Source organism: Pipra filicauda, unplaced genomic scaffold (assembly GCF_003945595.2).
Source record: "Pipra filicauda isolate LSUMZ 115617 unplaced genomic scaffold, ASM394559v2 scaffold83_size3615187_pilon, whole genome shotgun sequence".
In the NCBI taxonomy this organism is placed as follows: domain Eukaryota; kingdom Metazoa; phylum Chordata; class Aves; order Passeriformes; family Pipridae; genus Pipra; species Pipra filicauda.
In genome coordinates this window covers 2272653-2297008 of record NW_024105020.1, presented here as the reverse complement: position 1 = coordinate 2297008, position 24356 = coordinate 2272653, and the positions used below count along the sequence as shown (strand labels likewise).

General features: G+C 41.4%; 1 protein-coding gene across 3 annotated transcripts; it reads right to left on the bottom strand.

The window, feature by feature from the left end:
- Positions 1–4896: 4896 nt before the first annotated feature.
- CHST10 (carbohydrate sulfotransferase 10) lies at positions 4897–22684 on the bottom strand. Of its 3 annotated transcripts, none has more exons than XM_039390542.1 (7): positions 22359–22446; positions 19047–19263; positions 17414–17548; positions 14524–14621; positions 11550–11784; positions 9655–9760; positions 4897–7756 (listed from the first exon to the last, which is right to left on the bottom strand). In XM_039390542.1, exons 3-7 carry the CDS (start codon positions 17523–17525, stop codon positions 7219–7221), a joined length of 1089 nt encoding a protein of 362 aa, XP_039246476.1. In that variant the 5' UTR covers positions 17526–17548; positions 19047–19263; positions 22359–22446; the 3' UTR covers positions 4897–7218. The 3 variants fall into 3 exon arrangements, with proteins under 3 accessions (XP_039246476.1, XP_027573900.1, XP_027573902.1); XM_027718099.2 differs by having other exon boundaries at positions 19176–19263; XM_027718101.2 differs by lacking the exon at positions 19047–19263 and having other exon boundaries at positions 22359–22684.
- Between the last annotated feature and the right edge of the window lie 1672 nt (positions 22685–24356).

Sequence of the window (24356 nt, the reverse complement as noted above, 5' to 3'; positions counted from 1 at the left end):
CTCAGGATAGGAAATCTCCTCCCATTTTCCAGCTTCAGCTGGCTCCTGGCCAACTCAGACTGGTTTGTCTGTGACTGCATTGTCTTCTGGCTCCCCTCCTTCTCTGGATGTGAGCTTCTCCCACTGCTTCATTTGTCCCAGTACAGATTTAGACAGGAATCATACCCCCTCTCCTTTCTTAGGCTGGAACAGTTTCTGGTTGTTCTGCTCAAATGCCAGCAGCTCTGCATCTCTGCTAATTCCCCCTGGTCACACCTGATGAGAACTGGAAATGAGGTCAAGGCAAGGCCTCTCCACAGCCTTAGTCACCTTATTCATATTTACTGACCACTACTGGAATTATTTATCTGGATGCATGCAGAATTGAGTTGTAGCTTTCTCACAGCCATGTTACACTGTAGTGTAACATGTGGCTTGTAGTTCTTCACGAAAGCCTTCACAGTGCCCTTCTGGTGTACCTATAGTCCAGTTACATACTTTCCAATGCAAAGTGTTTAAACCTGAAACAGCTCCAACTAGAAGCTGAAGAAAGAGGCCCCAAAATAACAGAGGTATGAAATCTCTGCCAACATTACTTTAGAACAGGAGAAGACTGCACAAGACAAATCTACCATGCTCTATCTTAAAGACTCAAATCCACAAGTAAGAGGATTACAATAAAAAAATATCACTATCTAATGAAGTAATTTTTTTGTGACCGGCAAGCAATCATATGACAGACCCTTACATGGAGATAGTAGCAATGCAATTAAGTTGTTTTCCATCAGAATGGCATTTCCAGTGATCTACTAAGTCAACTCTAAACCCACAAAAACCAATTGCAATTTACTGCAGTACCTTGCTGTCACATAGAGATAGATGTATTTAAACAGTGTGCTGAAATTAAAACCTGATTAAAATACTGCTGTTATCACTGGTCATCTTCCAAAAAAGCAAAATTATGTTTATGCTGTCTAGTAGTCAAGAGAAGTAAAACAACACACTGGTACTGCTCAGAAAGTGAGGAAACAACACCTTTGCTCCATCTTTGCTATGCAGTGCTGTAATATTTGATGGGACAAAGGTCTCACCTATGAGAACCTATCCGGCTTCTACCAGAGAAAAGCAAGCGTGTGCATGTGTGCCACTAAGACACCAATGGGAAACCCACCTACACTATCCACTACACTTGACCATAAGGCCAAGAACCCAGGTCCTAAAAGCAGTCAAACAAGATGGAGCAAAAGGTATGTGAAAAAAAAACAACTGTGAAAGGGAGTGTGGAAGCCCCTTACTCCTGCTACTTCTTTCTTGCTGCAACTCTGTTCCTAATCCCTTTCCTCTCATGCATTTCTAAATCTGTAATCTTAACCACAGATATATACCCAATGGGTTTTACAGCAAAGAGCTAAACTGAAAAGATAATGAAAGGAAAGCAGATGCTGGCAGACGAAAGCAGCATACAAATAAAAGTCCACTTTGGAATCCTGTTCTCTCCAGAGTATTTGCTGAGCCTTCTTACTTTTCACAAGTACAAATGCTACAGCATTGCAAAGAACAGTCGGAAATCAAGAGTAAGTGCAGAGTCAACTCTTACTCTACAAAATGCTTAAAGTAGAATGAGACCAAAATAAGTGGATCCAAAGCAAAGATTTGTGATGGCAGACTTCAAATTTTACTTGCTGTAAAACCTTACTGGGAGCTATTCAAAACATAAGAACAAAGATTCCAAATATAGAACAGAACAGTGATAATTTTTCCATAAGTGAACTCCTTCCCAACTCATGAAACATCTAAGAAGTAGGTCATACAATCTTGATGTTCCACAGTCACCACAGGTCATTCATGATTGATAACAACTCCCTCAATTTTCTCTTTGTGTTCCTCAAAATTATGGAGGACATTTTGTATTTCCTACAGCCTCTTCCGCCCTTCTGACAAGAGAAAAATTACGTGTCATACTGTGCTATCATCCAAAGACCTCTCTGGGAAAGAAAACTGAATAAAACAGAAAGGCTGTAGACAAGAGGAAAAAAAAAAAAAGATGTACAAGACAAAATGTTCCTATGTCTTAAATCACAGCAAGTGCATAACACTTAGTTGTTGAGAGAGCCAGTTGTCCCACAAGAGCTTTTTCTTCTCTCTTTGTATGCTTCCAGCATAGCTATACATTTTTCCTAGATGAGATCCACTTACTTAGGCACAATTGGGAGTCTTGGCCAGGTTCAGTATTAAATCACTTTCCAGAGCATGTACAGATGCCCTGTGATCCATATTTACTCTCCCATTTGCAGATTTGCATTTGTCCCTCAAACTGCTCAGAAATTATTTGTACACATTCAGGGCAGGGTGTTTCTGGCAGTTAGTAGTGGGTACTGTATTTCCATGGGTGCAACCTTCAGGAATATTTTTTCCTTACTTCCTTCCCACCCTCTTTTTTTAATCCTTTCTGTGATTTCAAACAGACACCCATAGCAGATGCTTCATGCTTTCAGCCTGCCATGTGCATGCTGTTCCATCAGCATCTGCTCCTCCGGCATGCACACATATCATATGGGGGAGCACACTTGCTCCTCTGACACCTCCCATAAAGCTTCAGCAACCTTCCTTCAGCATGGAGTCCAGCATTTCTGGGGGCTTTGAAACAACTGCCCATGGCTTTTGTCAGCATTGCTCTCCCAGACATCATGGCCTTGCCTGGGTTTTCCAGTCTGGAATTTCTATCAGCATGGCTCTTTTTTATGACTCAAAGCAAACACACATCTTTCTTTCCCTTTCACTCCTGCCTGGATTAAAAGGGAAAATGATGATTTTACAGCAGGAAGCCCCAAACAGCACCATTTTGTGCTTTCACCAGCCAGCTGCCACCAGCTGCATGGCTGCAGGCTTAATGCTGCTCACTTCATAAGGGAAACGTCTCCTGCTGCACAGCAAAACAGGCTGCAGGCCTATCAAAGCTGCTCTGGTGGCGATGAGACACCTCAGGCTACTGCTACACACAGGAAACCAAGCTGACAGCTCAGCTGCACACAATTGCATTAAAAGCACAAAAATAGAGATTTATACAAGGCCGCACCAAAGCTGGCTGCTGCACACATTAACGGGAGCCCAACTCACTCCTCCTCCAGGAGGGAGGCACTCCACTCACCAGCCCAAGCACTGCAGGCTTTGCTGCTAATAGGATCATTTCCTTCTAAAACCTTCCCCAAGGCAGCAGCCCAGGAACATGCACAGCTAACTTGGGCTGAAAGGGAATTTTCCACCACCCACAAGCCTGTTTCTACCTTCCATAAATCTTCTAAAGCACAGGCCACAAAGAATCCACATCAGCCTCTGCAGATGACACATAACAAGTAATTGGACGCGCTAAATATTCAGGAACCAACTCCCACGTCAAGTTTCCTTTACACCTTCATGTTTAAAATAAGCACACATTGAATTTACACCTCCTTCCAGATCCCTTCACGTTTCCGTAATAACAGGATGGGGGCTTAGCGTAAATCACTACAGGGCCATTAAGCAGAAAGATCATTCACACTCTCTCTGTCAATTAAGAGATATCAGATACAGGCAGATATACTGACAAGACATGCCTTTTCATCTGAGAAAATAAGCTTAAGCAATCCCTATACAATCACTGTTTTTCTCAGCAAACTTTCTGGAGCACAGATAAGATCAAAGGCGGCTTTCCCAACCAACAAAGTTATTAAGACCTCAAGGAAAAAGTAATGTTGCAGAAAATCCAGAGCTGTCTGATGGCTTCCTTGATCTGAGGATGGAGACACATGGAGCAGCAGGTAGCCGCTACCCCAGTACAAAGAGGGCAGCAGCTGCGCATGAATCAGAAAATAACATTTTTTTGGTGAGAAATATGTATTTTCAGGACATTTTTTAATTATTACTTGTTCGGCAGAATGGTTGCCAAACTTAAAAAATGCATATATATTTTTAACTACAGAAAAACATCTTCACAGCATGCAACCAGAACGCACATCAGTGGTAATGCACTGTGTGCTGAAGTTAAAAGAAAAGGGGACAGGCATGGCCATAAAGTTGTTTTACAAGCAAGTGAACTCTGGATCCATTTTCACAAGGAAGACAAACCCCCACCACCAAGATACCAAAAAACCCCCCAATCAGTTCAATTTTATTAGGAATGTCAAGATAACAGACCTATGGAATACATTTTAATTTAATGTTTGTCTTTGTTAGCTGATATAAGGCCAAACTGAGCACTAGCGAAGGAAGTCCATTAGAAACAAGGAGCTCCATATGAGCAGACACAGTAAAACTGTTTCCTGTCTATATTTTACCTAGAGGTAACATATAGCATGGATTCCGTAATGTACAAAGAATTTTCAAGAATATTGCTGCAACTCACTATCCTTCGACTTTCCTCTGTAAAATGTGGTTAAAATGGGCCAAAGGATTCAAAAGCTGCTCAGGAGAGACAACAAAGAGACAGAGATGCACAAAGTCAGGATATGAATTTGTTTTCTGAAGCAGTAACAATAAAAAAAGAGAAGGAACGATCTGGGCCAGCAGTTCAAACAATATGACATAAATATCATCTGAAAGTGGTATGCGAATGGCATCTGAACAGGCAAAAGACATTCATGCATGCCACTGAGACTACATTTGTAAAAGCCTTATGTAGAGTACAGTCAAGCTAAAACAAACCACAAGGACCTAATTCATCATAACTATCACGGCAAGAGCCTCTTCCCCAGCACAGTGTGCTCTGACCACCCTACCTGCACTGGAACGACTTAAGGAGAACTCTACCATACCTTGGCAAGGACCTTCGTGGTATCCAAGTTTCCTTAAGAGTCACACCAAAATTGTGCCGTTGTTACTTCAGCCATGTAAGGAAAAAAGCTCCACACTTCTAGAAAGAAAACACAGCTCAGGAAGGTATCATTGAAAGGAGAAAGTCTGCATTTGAATTGAAGAAACAATAAGAAGCATTACAGCCTGAAAAGTGTGGGAACACAGAGAAGGAAGAGCAGTACACACCTCTGCCTAGGTCAGTCCATAGCTCTCTTCATAGATGTCCAAGAGAACTCAATGCAGAGAAAGCTATTAGTAAAAAATATTATTACTTAATATTTATGTAGCACTTTCCACCTGGCAATTTTTAAGCAAGTAATTTACCAAGAAAAATAAAAACATACACTGGCATTCTGTGTGATCAGTAGCTTAGGCTTTCAAAGGAAAACAAGTCTATTTTATCTTTATTAGAATTAAACTTTAAGGCCTGAATTTACTATACATTATTTACTGTTACATTTTAAATTGGCAGCGAGGTAATCAGTCAGGTCATTAGCTCCAAAATGCGTTTAACAGTGCATTTTGCTAAGTTCCCATATTAAGAAAACCACAGAAAAACCTGGAGATGTTAACATCTTTTTTTATCATTGGTTAAGAACTAACAAGTTAGGGCACTGTAATTGTTGCTTTTTTCTTTTTTTTTTAAATCCTCCTGAAAAATATCCTGCCTGCCAGCTTTGCCACCCTGGACTATTCTCATGCTGATGATGCCCAGTTAATGATTCTCCCTTATTTCAATTTGTCTTTTGAGATCTTTCTTAAATCATTTCCAGCTCCAACAGGGCTTCCTTTTTGTGGGTAGCAGCACATGTCAGCTTGGCACAGCTTTCCTTTTACACAAGTGCAAGATGTTTCCTTGTGTTAATACAGGAAGCTATCAAAGACATACTGTGGCTGGATATAAAAGCAGATTCCATAGCACTGGCCATCATTAGCATTTCTAGCCACCAACATTATGCTGATCTGCAAATAACTCTATTGGGACTATGATTTCAAAAATACAGTTCACATGCTCACTGTGACAGAGCAATTCCTGTATTTCAGATACGTGGTCTCTCTCTCATGGCCTGCAGGATGAGGGGGCAGCACACCAATTTTTCTTGCTGGTGAATTCAAACAAGAATCTGCTCTTTATGAGACACAGTGCAAACACAGGCAAATATGATGGCTGCATCCACTCAGTTCTGGGGGTTTTTTTTAACACATAAAATGGGTACACAAATTTAAGTGACATTCAGACTCCTGGCAAGTACCCAACCCACCGCACTGGTAACACAGATGTTGGGCATTTTTGAGTTGGGACATCATGGCAGTGAATCACTGAAAAAAAATCAGTGATTCATCCTGTCTTCTTTTCTCCCTTAGCAGTAGGGAGATGGATTTTCAGAGAGGGATAAACTTTCTATTCTCTGAGGTACTGAACATTGAGCAAGGTTGGATATAAGAAAAAGGTAGATGGTTAATCCAAGTAACTCTAGCAGCTCTTTAATATGACATCTTGCTTTTGTGACTTCTTTATTAATCTTAACTGTTAGAAATAAAAACAAGTTATATTGTGTGAGAGCATCTCGTGATTACTATATGTGCTCCCACAAATACAGTGGATACTTTATTTTTCCTTGAAGTTTCCCTTGCAGTTTCATATTTCCTCTGTGTTCCATTTGCATCTGGTGTTCTCAGATAACTTACACAGCCAGGAATTAAATAATATCTCGAAAATCAAAAGCAGAATTATGAGGCTCAATAGATCAGTAGTAAGTACAGTAAACACTTGACAAAAATACGGAGACAACTGGGGTCTGGAACCAGTCCCATTTTTAACACCTCTAAAGCGTCTGTCTAATTAGGTTCATTTTTTGACAAACAAGAGTGGGATTAGATCAGCATTACAGTTATAGCAGCCACATGACAGAACCTAGACAATTTTTGTCAATTTTTAGTCCTATACTGGCCTCTCATTTACAAAGCTCATGGGAGACTACACTACTTCCTCATGAGTATGAATCATCACGTTTACCCACATGTCAGAGTTAACCTACAGCGAAACTGCCATCTTTATAAATATTTCACAACATTTCAAAAATGGCATTCTGTCTGGGAGAAGGAGAGCAAGATCACAGCCCATTTATTCTCCCTCTTTTTTTCCTGGAGGGGAGAAGGGCAAAGTGAAATTCTGTATTTCAGATAACAGAGACACCATTCCTAACATATTGCAATGTCATATACTGAAAACATGGTCGGTAAACAACTGTAAGCCCCTACTTGTTCATATGACAAATATTTCACTGAAAAATGGAGCAACATCAAAAAGCTAGAAAACAAATGGTCATTCTCTGTCAACATTGCAGCTGGTATTCACGCAGGTTTAGATGAATCCACGAGACACTTCTTCAGAGCTTATCCCAGGTGTCAGTTCAGCAAGAAATCTGGCTCCCGATAACCAAAGAGTTTAAAATCACCTTCAAATCGTGCATAGAGGCGTCTTATGTCTCTCTTGCTAATTCCTGAAAAATACCGCTCTACTTTTGTTCTGTTGTACACTGTTATGCCTGGTGGAATGGTGGGGTATGATACCAGGTGGTCTATGCCGGCTGCTTTCAAGATATACGGAGCATCGTCCTCCAGGGTTTCATGGTGTCCAATCACACTGTACGTGATTTCACAGGGAGCGCAAAGTTCCACATATGTTACCCAATGAATGATGTGGTCACCAAACTGAACATCCAACCATCGGTGATTGGGATCACCGAGGTAGCGCACAAAATCCTCAAACTGCAGCCCTTTGGTCTCTGTGCGGTTCTTTCTGTATTTACGAATGATGCCGGGAGCAATTTCATGCCGGTACCAAGGTTCAAACCGAGGATTGTGCACAAACTTGTCTTTAAATGCAGAAATAAGTCTTTCAAATGGATCTCTAACAATAAAAAACTTGAAGTATAAATTCAGTCTAAACAGAGGAAGAAAAAAAAGAAATTAAATAATTAAGGAACGTGTTTAGCTAAGTGTTTAAATTCTTTTTAGCATATACTTACAAAACATACATAAACTGACCACACACATGGCAATGTGAATCCTACACTACTGGGATAGTCTAGCAATATTATAATCAATAGGACTAGAAATACAATTTGTGTCTTCTTACTGGCAGTTTTCGTATATGGTACAAAGACGAAATAGTTTATCCTAGTTTTCACATTTTATTCAACTGGAGGAGATTAGCTTATCTCAGAACATAAACAGGAGATAAAAGATGCTGAAAGCTCCAAATCAAAGGTATTTTTAATGCCATGTGATTAGGCTCAAAAAGCAAAATACATAAAGACAAGGGGAAAAGTCCCTTGGTGCAGCTAAATGCATACAGAGGGGTGCATTTTTCACTGGCAGGCAATAAGACAAATTGCTGCTTAAGTAAAAAAAAAAATCTACCATTTTATTTACTTTTTTGTTATGCTTTCAGTAATGGTTGACAACATCACTGAAATATGAGACTACAGTTTTCAACAGAATTTCACATTATTATTGTGATACTGTAATATGTAATATTCTGTAGTCAGAGATTAAAATAAATTGAAAACAAAGTTTACCTCAGTAAATAGCCGAAAAAGGAGATTGAGAGCCCAGCCCTCACTGAAATAAGTGGATGGACTCTTTTCAGCCTCTACAAGCACTTAAATCAGTCTTCAGGTTCTCCTGACTTACTCCTAGCCAGGCAGGGCTAGAGGTTAGCAAACTAGATCAACAAATCCACACCATCCCCTCTCTGTACACTTAAATTCTCTGATAAATTCAGAATTCCCAACCAATCCCATGTTATGCATCTCCAGCACAGCTTCTGTCATAAGCTGAATGCAACAACCCAAATCATAATGGCATTCAACTTTAAATATCCTAACTATGGCTCATCCTGCAGATGAACAGTTACTTTTATGCAGGGCTATTCACAGGGAGGGAGAACACATCCACGTTCTCAAGAACTTAGTGTCAATATCTTCTCTTGCACAGTATCAACACAAGCGACTCCAATTCCACAGGTACTGCTGTGATAAATGTATTTGTGCCACTGCATGCAACAAACCTTGCACTGAGCTCTACTGGCAGCTGACACATGTATAAGGGGCTGACTCTTCAAAATGGCTTAATACACACAAACCCCCTGTAAGCACATATTTACAAGTGTCCACTGCCATCTTATGTCCTGTTCTCTCCATGTTGCCACCCCTCACAGGGATTATATATGGCATAGGCTCTAGTAGAGATGAGAGCAGAGAGAGTTAAAAATCTAGCCAAAGTAATGTAGAAGGTTCTACTGCAGAGTATTTTTTCGGCTCTGAAAATAACTAGAAGCATCCAAACAGGAAGACAAAGTGGTTCAGCTGAACAGACAATACTCTCAGGCTAAGAGGCACTAACATTTCAAATCTAATTAGTTCAATCCCGGTAAGTCTGCCTGCAGTGACAATCTTGCCTGTAAGCAGTAATCATCCAAGGCATCATCCATCCTTATCATCCAAGGCATCAGGATGGACCTTCCAACTAAACCTTCCCTTCTGAAAGCCAACTATCTAACAATTACGTATGCATTGAACTATGGAAACCCTATATGCAGAGGGAGTTGGTTGGCTCACCTATCTGTATCACAAATTACACTGGTGTTCTCTTTGAAAGCCAGGAGAAAAGTAGACACAGCAACATCTGTGAGGATAATGGAATAGTGCTATAATACAACTGGTGGAGCAGAAATCCTGCTGTCCTCAATTCCAGATGGAGACTTCAGCTGTACCCCTGACTGCTCGTACCACCACTGACTCCAAACTCTGCCCACACCCATTGGAAGCCACCACTTACCGTTTTTTAATTTCAGAGTCACTGAAAGAGGACAAACGTGGAAGGCCGTTCTTCTCATGATCATGTACAATATTTTCTGGGATCTCTTCTATGGAAGAAAATGCCCCTAGACAAACCAAATCGGAGAGCAAGTTATTCTTTCAAGGGAAGAAACAGTGAGTAAAAGTAAGCGTGTGTGCCTTTGGCTGACACATTTATGTCTTTCTCTTTTCTGTATTCTTACCATTTACAGTTACTATGTGTAAAGCTGTTAAATTATGAGAGATTCTGACTGCAAAGCTAGAACCTGTTAAAATTCTTTAGGGTATGTGACATCAAGATCCAAGACCACATCTGCACTTCCCCATCCTGAACCTCCAAATAACTACTTATGTATTTGGATGTAAATTACTCCCCCTCAAGTATCAGTCCTGCCTGCTGAAACCACTCAAAGAGGAGAAAGTTGGGCCAACTGCAGCAGTAGCCTTCATCAGCAGATACTGGTACACTGGCAGCTTAAGGCAGAAGAGACAAGTGTTTATATAGAAACAATTTTCTATCATTATCTGACATGACTGAACTAGGAAGCTCAAGGTGAAAAGTTCCCTGCTGTTAAGACGTGAGTTATCCTCCACTCGGAGTAGCCAATACACCCCTGCCTGTCCTGAGGCATTCTTCGCATGTTATCTCCGACATCTGATAAGAGTAGATACTTCTAATGCACTCACATAATTCCATATTTAGTACTTTCTTTGTGTGTGGCTTTCATAGGTATTATGACATATGCATGCACATATAGGCATATTTCTGCTCAATTTTTACCTCCCATCCATATATCAAAGATGAAACTAATATTAAAGTTTTTAAACACATACTCCTTGCTACAAAGGTCTTGCTGAGGGACACAGTTCATTTGCCAGTTTGTGACTGTTTCCTTCTCTCTGGGTGCACAAACTAGTTCACATAAGGTACAGAAAACAAAAACTCAAGTGCAGAGCTGGCTGTTTGCAGGGCACTTCTAACAAGAAAGCTGGGTTTACAATGTTCAGGTTTTGCCTAGATCTTGGAAAATTATGCCACCTGCAAAACAACAGGAGGACATCAATGACGCAAATATCTGTAGCAAATTCACTGCCCTGGTCCACAGACAGGCAAGATGGTCTCATGTCAAACAAGGGTGTGTTAAATATGATCATGTTAAGTTTACATATACAGATAGTGGTACAGCACAAAACCCTGAGGAAATGTGTTATTTTTATTGGCATACCAGGCTACTAGAAGAGGATGGTAGCCTACATGTAGACAGGGAGTGTTCACCTTGTAGATAATTTTTCAAACACACTAGTCCCTTTACTCCTTTTTTCACAGTCTTTTATAACGTACCTTTGTTGACCAAACTGTTGCCTTAAGCACCTCAGAATCTTCATAATGGTTCACTGATAGAACATACACAAGATTTCAGCCGTACAGACTAACGGCAGCTGCCAAGTTTTAAGTAGCTTTCCTCATGGCTAAAAAACTCTAATTAAAGTCAGTGGCCTTTAGTAGAAATTTCTTATTATTGTTAATTAGGAATTATGACACCTTGTAATACTTTCAAATTTTATAAATTAGTGCCACCCCTTCAAAGATGAGAAACCTGCCTACCACATGCATGTGGGTACTCCATCATGACTCAAATCCCTTTTGAGCCAAGTAATAGCAATATTTATTTTCACAGAAAGAACGGGTCTATCTTATTTTAAAGGGATGTTTTGAAAGGACTAGAAGCAACTGTGATGAATGAAAGGCTGAAATTGAGTATCAGTGTACAGAAATGCAGAAAGAATCCATTTTTGTGTTGCTCCAATTAGACCAATTCCGTTCTCTCTTCCTCCTCCTCAAAGAAACCCACACACCCACAGCAGAGTAGATACCATTTAAAACAATCAAGACTTTTTTCCACTGAGTGTTGCCCACTTTTGGCGTCTGACAAAACAGGATCTTGTGCTTGTCACACACAAATATTCGGTCCAAGACGAATTTGGAAACTGCAGTGTGAGAAAGATCTCTCAATGCAGTGTCTCTGCAGATGTTCCTGAGAAGCTCAAGTCTTTCCATATGAACCAGGGGCTGGCGGATCAGATTTCCAGAAAAAGCTTTTCCAGTTGGCTTTATGAAATGCAGAGGGGAAAGAAAAAACAAAAGCGAAAGAATTTAGTTTTCAGATCAAATTCTAAAAAGCCCCAAGTAGCGCACCCTAATGACCCCCAGATTCACAATTAAAACAGTGCTATGTATTAACTAAAGGAGTAGCCCACAGTTCTTCCTGTCCTTCCTGTGCTACTGCTGTTGGTTCTGTACTCGTTGGTTCTTATCTTAACTCATTAGGTAGTAGGATACAGTAGTAAGAGCTTTTCCATACAATAATTTAAGTCTGCTGCAGAGCAGGAGGGTCTTATCTGTGTGCATAAAACATGCCTTGACCAAATAATGGAACTCCAACAAAGCTTCAACAGCCCCAAGGAAAGCTTCTGAGGAGTTGGGGACAGGAATTTCAACATAAATTATGCTTTAAACTCTGAGGAGTTGTGGCTGACCCATGGTGTGATTCTTGGGGATGTCCTGTGCAGGGCTAAGAGTTGGACTCGGTGAACCTTGTGGGTCCCTTCCAACTCAGAATATTCTGTGATTCTGTGACCCATGTGTCTGGAAAAGAATTTAGGATAAAAGTTCTGTGTTGTTTTCTAGCACCTGTAGGCATTCAGTGTTTCCATTTATCCAAGTTGAAATAAAATTAAGTGGACAATGAGCATCAGTGCTTACTGTGGTAAATAAAATAAGTAGGCAGGATACCTCTCCCCAAAGATGAACGAACTGTTTCATATGTCTCATTTTTCTGAGACTAAGACAGGAACCACAACCACCTCTTGCTGCACAATTAATGGGGAGAGAGGAAAAAGAAGATTCTCTGATTAAGAGGTGATGGGAAATTTTAAATTTCTACTGACAAATTTTCACCTTTCCACTAACTGATATACATAGTTGGCAATCCCCAATATCAATACAGACTAGAGGATGAACTGATTGAGGGCAACCTTGTTGAGAAGGACTTGGGGATACTGATGAATGAAAAATTGGATACGTGCTGGCACTGCATACTTGCAACCTGGAAAGCCAAACGCATCCCAAACCACATAAAAAAGCAGTGTGGCCATCAGGTCAAAGGAGATGATTCTCCCCCTCTGCTCTACTCTACTGCCACCTGGAGTACTGCATCCAGCCCTGGGGCCCCAACACAGGAAAGACATACACCTGTTAGAAAAGGCCCAGAGGAAGGCCATGAAGATGGTCAGAGGGACAGAGCACCTCTCCTATGAAGACAGGCTGTGAGAACTGGGGTTGTTCAGCCTGGAGAAAAGAAGGCTCCAGGGAAACCTCACTGCAGCCTTTCAATGCTTACAAAGGGTTTATAAGAAAGATAAAGAGATACTTTTTTCCAGACCTTTAGTGACAGGACAAGGGATAATGGTTTACAACTAAAAGAAGATAGGTTTAGATTAGACATTTAGAAATTTTTTCCTACAAGGGGGAAGCATTGGAACAGGTTGCTCAGAGAACCTGTGGATGCCTCATCCGTGGAAGTGTTCAAGGCCAGGCTGGATGGGGCTTTGAGCAGCCTGGTCTAGGGAAAGGTGTCCCTGCCCATGGCAGGGGTGTTGGGACTATATGGTCTTCAAAGGTCCCTTCCAACCCAAACCATTCTGTGATTCTATAATTTTAGGCAGTGTCCAAGCTATAGATGAAAAAGAAATGATTTTGCTTTTTGTCCCAATACTCCTTAAGGAAAAAATAATCTCATTCTACTTTTTTGGTTTGTCACTCTTCTCCAAGAATGTAATCTGAACAGTTTGTCAGACTGTTTATCTTTCAAAACAATTCCTTTTGCACGCAACTAGAATTAATGCTGTTATTCTACATTTCATGCTCCCAGGAATTCAAGAGGGAATAGTTTTAGATCCAGGAACCTTATTATCCTCTTCCATACAAGTAAAGGAAGATATTAAAACTGACTATACAGATCTGCCAGCCTTCCACTGAACAAAGTGTTTTTTCCAAACCTCAATTTCATGGGTTTTACATATGAAAACAAAAAGTGTCACATTTATATAGCTAACCTACCTTCTATGCTGCATCACAAAAGTACTTTAAACATAAGATGACTTATGTCATTAAGGTACCAATGCAAAAAAAGTTGGATTTTGCCCACTGTGCAACTGGTCTCAAATTTACATTTGCATAAGGGATTTTCAGAGTTTCCTTGTCAATTAGCAAGTACTACTTTATTGCTGAAGGCACAGAACTATGCATCTAAAGGATCAACTTGTATTGATTACTATTGTGTTCACAATCTACTTTGGAAAAATGCTGAAATGGAAAGCACGAAGAGCATAAAACATGAAAAAGAAATAGAGACTGACAAAAAGAAAGCAGAGAGTTTTGGCAGAGGACTAAGAGAATAGACAAGATAAAGGCTTGCCCTCAACAACCACAAACCTGATGGTTATGGCAAGGCAGAATACAAGTAATCCAAAACTGGGCCATTATATTAAAAAAAATGACAAAAAATTAACAAAAATTACTCTCCTGACTTGATAAAGGAGTACTGTAACAATTTTCTCCTAGAAATGGAAACATGGCAAGTTGAATCATTCAGATGAAACAAAACAGCAGATTACCGAAACAAACTAGCTTTGTGAAGTTAAAATGAATTCTGTCGGCTCTATTAAATAGAACAGTCTCAAAATAATTCATGTCTAGCAATTCATTTTAACAACAGGAAGTCCTTACTTAATCTCTTATTTTCACCTACTCTTTAATACATGTAACCCTTATCTCAGCAGTAAGCACCTGGAATTCTTCAGGCCAATGTTTTTCCTCTGGCGCATGTACCTCCTCCACTTTTGTCACAGCTGTCAGTATCAATGACTCTTGCCTGACACCGTAGCCTAAAGAAGGAAGACAGATAAGAGCATTACAGAAGGTGAGGGGAAGGTAACTACTTCTGCTTTATCGCTAACACAAATGAACATTACTTTCTGTATTAAGCTTACAAAACGTTAGGATTTGTTTCTACATGGAAAGGTATTGGACAACACACAAGACAGACTATGAATATTTTAAAGGATGCACACTGTAGGAATTTTGGATGCAATTTCAGCTGAGTTTTACCAAACATGCCCATTATCTTTTACTTGGGATCTTTTTCTTGTTTGTTTTTTTTTTTTAAAACAAACTGTGCAGAGACATGGTAATCTTGAATTCAAATGTCGCAGGTCACAGACAATTTGGTACAATGATATGGACTTGTGTGTAGCTTTTTATTTTTCAATAAACTTCCCAGAGCATGTCCAAATAAAAAACTTAATCTATAAGGTTTCTCTCTCCCTTATTATTAGTAGATAGGTTTCTTCTGCTGTAAACTCCTAAACTTATCAGAAGAAAAGTGTCATTAAGGACCACCTTTTATTTCTGTGGTGCTCTAAGTAAATACCTCTAACCAGCAATAAAGATCCCCTCTTCCCTTATTACTGGAATGATGGCCTTCCTTAGACAGTACCCTTAATAACAAACTTAGCTGATACTCTTGTGCTCTTTTAGTGATTTTAGGGCAGCTAATATTTTGAGACCAAATTAAAGCATCTAAGGCAAGAACCCTTTTCATCTTTTGCATACGGTATGGTACAGAAAAACTGAAAAATAACACAAGGCTGTAGCTTTAGTCTACACAGTGCAGAAAGATCAAAAATAATTTCAAGCAGATTTCTCTTATTACAAAGCAATAAATTATTTCTCCCTGAAAATTTATGTACATCCACATTGGACTACTTTTCCCTTCATACATCTTCTTCAATGAATAATGTTTCTTCGTCTGCATCCACAGGGGCTTACTGTTTTATGGTTGAGAAAATATGTGTACTCCCTGTGTTCTTTACTTAAGGCAGTACTCTACTCTGCTTACACTGGATTTTAACAAAGGGCACGCATGGAGAAACAAGTTAGAATTGAAAGCAATGTAAGCATGCAGCCAATCAGATACTGTAATTACAGTTGTGTGCAGACTTACTTCATGGTATTCTTTTGTAAAATAATTTGATTCAGTAGAAGAGCAGGTCAGGTATTTTTCATTATCATTGTGTAAAAGCATGCCTACAGATGCTACTAGCGATGGACAGAACATTCCTCTTTCTCATTAAGAAGTTCCTATTGCTCATGCTACCCAAGACGTCGGTAAAAGGCTTAAGCAAAAGAACACTGATTCCTTGATCATCTGCCAGTTTTATTCTATCTGCTAAAAAGATACATCCAAATAAGGAAAATTTCTGACAAGCCATAGTTTATTTAGTCTGGAAGAGTTTCTCCAGGATTTGCCATCCTGTTTGGACTTCCTCCAAAATTCTGTTGGTATATTCAGAGTACATCCCTTTATTAGTTCTATTTCAAGCACTGGTATCTCCAATACATACATACACTTAACCACACTCATGCCTTTGCAGGGCAAGCTTGAGAGTTTATACATTTTCTGCTCAGAGAACTATTCAAAAAGAGAGGAAGATTCAGTATAGAGAAAAAAAAAAGAAAAATGGGCAAGCCAAGGTAATAAAAAGCAAGTAAATGCAGAGGGTATAATCTAAAAATTTATTTTTTAAAAAATACATTTTAATCTTCTTGACAAATTCTGGAGGAAAGGACCACTCAACGAATAAGTGAACTGTGAAACAAGACTTGGTATAGAATGAAATACTGGAAGATACAACTACATAACATAAGGTCAGCTGATTTGCAGATGTGCTAGGGCTCAAAAACAGTTGGGTCCAAGGAAAGCTAAGTTAGCCTACAGTTCTCCTCTGTAAGACTTTCTGAACACATCTCCAAATAGAGGCATGCTGTTTATAAAGGTACACCTGATATATTTATCCAGTTACATAATATGTTATCAAGTTACTGAAACATGGCACCAGTGATGTCAGCGCTTCAAAAATTACAGATTTTTTCACATATCTTAGGAAGATGCAGAAACACAAATCTCTTAAGGCTGTCATATCATCACCTTCACCCAAAACTCTCTGTAGGATGACTTTGTAACAGCAGCTGCTTAGCAGACTGAAAACTGTGCTGTGTGGTGTCATCAAATGGCTTAAATTCCTCATCAGCTTAATAACATCTGGGCTACTTAAGCTAAGCAAAAGCCCGTAAGCTGTTTGTAAGTCAAACAGCAGAGGATAACACTGAATGCAAGAAGCAGGGCAGAGGTGGCTACACAGACTGCACTGCAAAGGAAATAAAACTTTCCACAAGTTTTACATAATACCTCAGTCACAAGACAAGCAGCCACGAAAGGACAGAAACTAATATCACGTGAAATGAACTCTTCAATACCTTGTGAGTCTCCTTTGGGTTTAAGCAGGTAATTGTGCTCTCTTGTTTTGCTCAACATCTACCCCAGTAGATCGTGCTACTGAAACTAAATGTACTTGAAAAAGCTGACCTAAAAGACAGTACTTGCAAACATGATCCCTTCTGTTCTTAAACACCAAAGAAAAGACATGATGTTAGTTTTCCAGAATTATACCAAGAAAAGCAGGAATTGAATATCAGCCGTGTCACTTCTAGAAACTTAGTTGTTCTGTTCTCAGTCCTACTGAAAAGTGGTAAACATGCTAAGAGCTACTTTTCACAGAAAAGAGTATTTGTGTGAAACACTACTCAATTTTCTGTTTCACATCAAAGTTGAACTTACCATCTGGGTCTTTAAAAGTCAACGTGATAAACTTGCTAGCAACCATGAACATGAATATCACCCAAAAGCATGCAGCTAGCAGCAGCCACTGGTGGTGCATGTTGTCAGGCATGAGCCATATAAAGTTGATGTTTCCTGTTTGAAAGAGGAAAGATTGACACATTAATTATTTTTGTCCCAGTTTAGAAAAATACTTTCCATAACCAAAATGCAAAAACCAAAATGTGCATGTGTGTCATAAAACATAGTAGTAGATTTCACTTTTTACTTTTTGCCTATTCAGCTGGGTTTTCAACTAGTGTTAAGGCTGAGGCAATGTAACCACCAGCTGCTATCAAAGGGAGGCTTCGCTCCTCCTTCACCCCTACATACACATTCCCAGCTCCCTCCTTGTACTGGCAATAGCACTGTCTATCTCTCTGGGGAGACAGATCAGCAAAACCCATGATTTTTTTACAGCATGGTTTATTTTTCAATTTAAGTAAGCAAGACAGGTCATTGTAGGAAAGGCAGGGAGAATGAAGAAAGCTGCGCTCTCAGTGTTAGATGTAACATTAACACCGTACTTGGTTATCCCAAGTCACCTCAGGACATATAACACTAAGCACCATCCACGCAAATAATAAAAAGGGTTTCCTTGCAGCAGTGCCTCCTACCTGTAGCTGCATCCCTGCAGGTAAGCCTCACAGATAGGACTTCCCCAGGACAGCAGGAAGAGTTACCCAAACAATTGAGACTGCAGATTTAATGTGCAAAGAAACCACCCACAGGAACTGACAGAATCCAAGCAGAGTGAAGATGAGGATACTGCACAGTATTATGAATGCAGCGTCTACCCTGCCTCGCAGCTTTAAAGTCTGCTGTACTGCTCTTAGCACTTCTATCCTGATTTTTCAAACTGTAACCCTAATAAATTATTTTTTTATTATTAGAAGTTAAGATTAAATATAAGGAAACCCATGACAAAAAAAGTCCCCAGCCATTAAGAGAAACGTATCATTTTAAGCTACATCTTTCACTGCTTCTGATGGGCAATACACACAGGGGCTGCCACCGAGTATCTGTGAAAGCTCCACTGCAAAAAAACTCCAACAACCCACAACAAAAACCTAACAGCAAACATCATCACTTACATACCAAAATCTGAGACTTCTCAGGTTTGAATATTTATCCTGCAAAAATACAGCACCATTGTCTCTATTGTTGCTGGAGAGACAGACACCTGAGGGCCTGAACTCAGGTGCTGGAAAGTTAAAATGTAAGTGAATGCTTCCTTTTGAGGACACATGCAACACAACATCAAAACACTTAACCAAAGGGGATCTAATACAAAAAAATCTCATACAATGACATCCTCACAACAATCCTGTGAGATTTGTGTTTGTAGCCTCAGGAAGAACAAAAATCCAAAATCACGCATGCAACTATCAATAGGATCAAACTCACTCCTAAAGTAGCCACATGCAATTTCAAAGAGAGTCACGTCTGCATGGTTTGTGATCACAATTTCTATACAGCCATTTGAGTGAATTACCAGGGAATAAGCCATATGCCCTCATTCCCATTTAAGATGCTAAAAATGTGCTAATATATACTTCTAAAGAAATTTATATTGAGTTTTTCAGTCATATACCAGTATTCCACCTTCTTTGTTCCCACAAAGCTTCAATAACAGAAGTAAGCCTGGTTTTGACGTTGTTTCAGCATGTCCATCTGCAACATCAGTACTACTGCTACAGGTGCCAATCACTTTTCCAACTACCTTTTGCCTTCCAGCAATGCAAATGTTTCCAGGAAGGGTTCTCACTGTAGCAGACAGAAGTGAAATGTCTTCAGGGTATGTTGAAAGCCTGTGCAGGCAGACAAGCAGATCAAAACAGATTTAGGACCAGAAGGATGTATGCAAAATGGGTAAGAAGAGGAAAAGAACAGAATATCACAAATAAAAAAAAATCATAATTTTTAGCAAGGATGGCAGTGTTCAGGCCTAATTTTATTTTCTCAGCTTGGTTTTTGAAAGATCCTTTTTTTCCTCCTCTTTTATGGTTTCATTCTCCTATAAGCACCACGCTTAGGTAAAAAGATGCATCAACTGTCTTTTGGACAATTACAGGTGCTGTGACTTCCATGAAGACAACATTTGTCATTGCCTATTTTCTGATGCAATTCCCCAACTGCCAGTTGAGCGTGCATGAATTCCAGAGGACTGACCTGTTTCCAGCTAAGCAGTTCAAAAGTTATTCTCTATCTACCATTGCACTTGTACAAAACTTGCCCTAAGATTCATGCTGACAACCACTAGGTCTCAAAGGTCCTCATTTTTCAGTCTGCCATGACATCCACCATCTCCCACTTTAAGCACTGATATTTATCTTTCAGACCTAATGATCATTTGAAAAATTTTCTAACTCTCACAGATGAGGGAAATTTAGATCAGATATCAAGACACAAAAATGTAGTAATGACATTTTTGCTTTTTAGGTAGCTCTGCTAAGCCATAAGAACCATTCAACACTCAAAAAACAACAGAACCTCAGTTCAAGGCAGCAGACTGACAGAAGCTTTAAGAGGACACTCTGCAGGAGGAAATTTCTTTCTAACCATCAGCTATGGGCTTTTCAGACATATAATGAAAGGTCTGGGCCAGACCTTTCTATCCAACTCAGTATATTTGTTCTGCATTAAGAAGGGTAGAAACAGCCTCCAACATTCATAGCATCCCTGCTAGTCTGCCCACTTTTATAATGGTGATGGATACATACCATTCAGTAAGACCTATTGATCTATATCCCCTTATGTAATTTACGTATTGGATTTCTAAGAAATTGCGTTAAATGACATGGGAAAAGCAATTAGCATACACAGGACTGTGCTGCCAGGTCCTGTGCTGTAGGGATAGAACATTTCAGCCAAAATCACCCAGAAGCATCTCCGGACTCAGAGAGCAGAAAGGGAGTAGAATTGCAGTCACATCCATAACCACCACCACTATTACCCTTCAATATGTTCATGCTGAGAGGAAAATGTAAAGCAGCTTTGTCTGCTTTTTTTTTTATGCACGCAGCAACTCTGCAACCATACTTATCAAAGTAATAGTCTTGTCAGAGGATCTCTCATAATGTAACTACAATGCCTGGCACTGTTACTCACTTCCAGCATCCTACACTACATCTGTATCAGCAGCTTACCACCGATCTCAAGAAGCAGGACTATTCAAAATTATATATAGGAGTACCTCAACCATTACACTCACTTAAATGCAATGATCAGTATTTTTTTTTTAAATAATGTGTTTATGTCTCCCTTTCTCTACCTACTTTAATATTTTTATTGTTTTCACATACGGTAATTGCACTTCCTGCTTTATTCTGATATTACTGTATTTCTGTCGCCTCTCCTGTTACTTATTTTCTAGTGAATACATGTACAAGCTACTGTTTTTTCTCTATAATAGTTTTCTTCTGCTTCCAAAAGTGTCTGTTACTTCTTGTTGTCTAAAACATTTTTTTCTTTACAAGTAGAAGAAGCAAAAAATATGTTGAAGGTGTAGTCCATTTGCTCACAATGAAATACACTGTGAGTTTTCCAGTTACTCCTTCTCCCGCTTATTACAATTCTACACTTTTTAGGAGCACAAGATCCCCAAAACTCCTCTCTCCATCCATTCCTCTGTCCTTCCCTCTCAGGGCTACTTAGCACAAACTGTCACATAACCCTCAGGTTAGCCAGATGCCAGTTTTGCAAGAGAAAAAAATGGGACTGCAAACACAAACAAGAACCAAAGATCAAGACACAGAGTTGCAGGCTTGACCCATGGCTCACGAGTAACCTGCTACCTCAAATAAACACTCATACTTTGCCAAAGACTGCTGTCTTCATGGGAATGATGGGATAAAGTGCAGAACATTTAACATTAAAACTCGGTGCACGGACTCTGCTCTGCAGCTTGTGCTGCTTGGACTGGGGCTCCTTGGCAGGACAGTGCCTGGGGGAATCATGACTGGCAGCAGCATGCCAGTAGTCCCAAACTCCCAACTCTTTGCCCATCTGCACGTGATTAATGATGTCATTTCAAATGGAACTGGTAATAAAGGCCAAACAACAGCTAGCTGGGATAACTAATCCATTTTCATCAATGTCTCCTATGTGGTATCTTAGAGGTGAGAGATCTGGCCAATTTATTACACTTTAAAAAAATCTTGGATCAAAATCTGTCACACAGGCTCCTTTGGCAAGTTGTGTGGTGCAACTAAACAATGTTACATTATACTAGGCCTTTCTGGAAACTGGTAATTTCCTAAGGTTTTTCTCCTCCCGACGGCACGAACAGGCCCGTGGCTCTGCTCTTCCAGCTCCTGCTGGAGAGGGGAGCTCTCCCTGCGCACGCACAGGTCACCTGTCAGCGGGATGGGAACCAACTATGGGAGCAGCAGCGCCTGCACCGCTGCGTGACCCACCTCGGCCCGGGGCAGGCTCGGGAACGGGACCCTCCTCCACCCCAGCACGCCGTGCCCTGTCTGACAGACACCAGCTCCCACTCCAGCGGGCACCCCACGCTCTTCACAGCCGGGAACGGCAGCAGCTCCTCTTTCGCCACCGTCGGGGCTTCCTGGGGGCTCCACTCATTCCGTAAACACAGGAGGGTCCCCCCCAGGAAGCCGGGACACGGCCGTGATCTTACAGGCAGGGGACGAAACGAGGCAATGCCCACCCCCAGCCCCGGCTCCGGGCGCAAGGACCTGGGCTGAAGAGGCGTGAACTTTTCCCGTTCCGGAGGAGGAAGCAAGGCGGGCTTCTTCTCACCCCCGGCAGGGATGGATAAGCCATGCCCGCAGCGCCCGCCGCCTTCCTCGGCCGATCCGGGGTGCCGGAGGAGCATCTCCCAGGGACTACCGGCCGCCAGGCCTCCCCCGCCCGGGCCCCTGCCCGGCCCTCCCCGGCTTACCGGCCCTCCAGCGCCGCTCCCCGCAGCGCCGGGGTCCCGCCTCACTCGGCGGCACGGCCGGCCCGCTCGGGCGGCCCCGGCTGCCGACACATCCCCCCCGCCCGGCTGCGGGCGGCGGCGGCGCCTCCCCGGGCCCGCTCAGCCCCTGCTGCCGCCGCCCGGCCCTGCCACCACCGCCTTCATTTCCTCCCGAGGCCGCGGGCAGGCCCCAGCCCCGCCGCCGGGAAGGGGAGGAAGATGAAGGCCGCCACAGGAACGGCGCGGCTCGGCTCGGCTGCGAGAAGACGCAGCGCCGCACCCGGCCGCCCAGAGGCGGGAGGGGGAGGGATGGAGGACGGGCTGGGCGGCTCTGCCCTTCCCTCCCTTGCCCTCCCGTCCCCGCCTCGTCTCGGCCTGGCGGGAGCGGGGCGTGCGAGCCCGACTCGCGTAAATACACGTGTATACGTATGCTTGGTTTGGTTTGGTTTTTTATTTACTGTTCAAAAAACCTTTAATAGGTCCCTAACGCTCGTGTTTAAAAAAAAAAAAAAACAAACCACACAACCCCCCAACAACAACAACAACAAACCTGAAAATGAGAGAATCACAGAATCATTTTTATTGGAAAAGACCTTTAATACCCCTCGTCCTGGCATGGCAGATGCAAGGCGGGTTTAGGCTCCAGGAGGAGAGGAAAGGTGCCGTAAAATGTGGGAAGAACAGCAGTAGTATGAAGGCAGGTGTCTGAGCCCTGCTGTACAGCCCAAAGCCCTGCCCGGGCTCCTTTCCCCCCAAAGACATGATGTAGTAGTGCACACACAGTTGCTGCACACAGCACTCTGATCACTGGACCGGAGAGATGCTCACCTGCAGGACTCTGATACCTGCAAATCCCATCAAAACCGAGTGCTGGTGATGAGTCTCTTTTTAACAACTATTTAAACAAGTCCTCTTGGGCACGTTTTGCAGTCTTACAGTGCACTCTTCCCTTTTAGAGGGGGATTTAGAGCCTCTGATCCATGCATTTTCAGACTTGACTACCATGCTGCACTTTGCTAAAGCCCAACCAAGTCCAAGGATGATGTCATTGGTATGGATGCCACGGTCAACCTATGGAGCAGAACAGGCTAATGCAAATGTCTTAGCGGCCATGTGTTCAGTGCTATGTTGACGGCTGCTAGCCCTCAGTGAGGCAGCAAAAGCATAGCTTTCACTGGGAACCAATGGCCAAAAGCCAGTAATCAGAAAACCAATTCTCTACCTGACTCTATGTTTGTTTGTAACAGCATCTTGGGACACCACATTCTTGTGCCTCCCTTCCTCTACCTGTGAAGTAGAAATTGTGATAAGTGACAGTTACTTTGTTGGCAAAGCATATTGGAAATCTGTGGCTGTCACCAGTTTGAGTCTTGAACAGGCTAGAAAGTTGCTCCTTTCTTCAGGCTTCAAAGCAATGACTACAACCGCAGCCACGCAGATTTATTAATAAGCTGTCTCCAGCTGTGGAACTAATTCCTGCCAGATTATCAGGCTCAGCTCAAGAATTTTAACCTTTCAAGTATGTTGTTACTGACATGTGTAATAATTAATCCAGTACAAAAGAAACCAATTTTCCAAACTAAGCACAGTTAATAAGCTTTGTTGTCAGTAATTGGGCCTGAAAGTGTCTGATGAAGTTGAAGAATGTGTTGCATAGGCAACTGTACTGTTGGATTATGCAGTTGCTAGTTCAGGCCAACAGGATTCTTGCTACTAATAATGTTAAACTGTTAGGTTTAGTACTTTAAATAGGCAGCAAAATCAACAGTTGAGTGTGAGTTCTTTTTAATACTAGAGAACTTTTACATTGTCAGAGCAATGCAAAGGATAGTTGAGTTGGTGAAAAGTCACTCTTCCCCTCTCTGGGACATTCTAGAGTGACTTCTTGAGAGATATGCCTCTGTAGCCAATGGAAGTGATGCATCCATTTTTTCTTTACGAACATGGGCCTAAATCTAAAAAATTCATCTTAATAACATG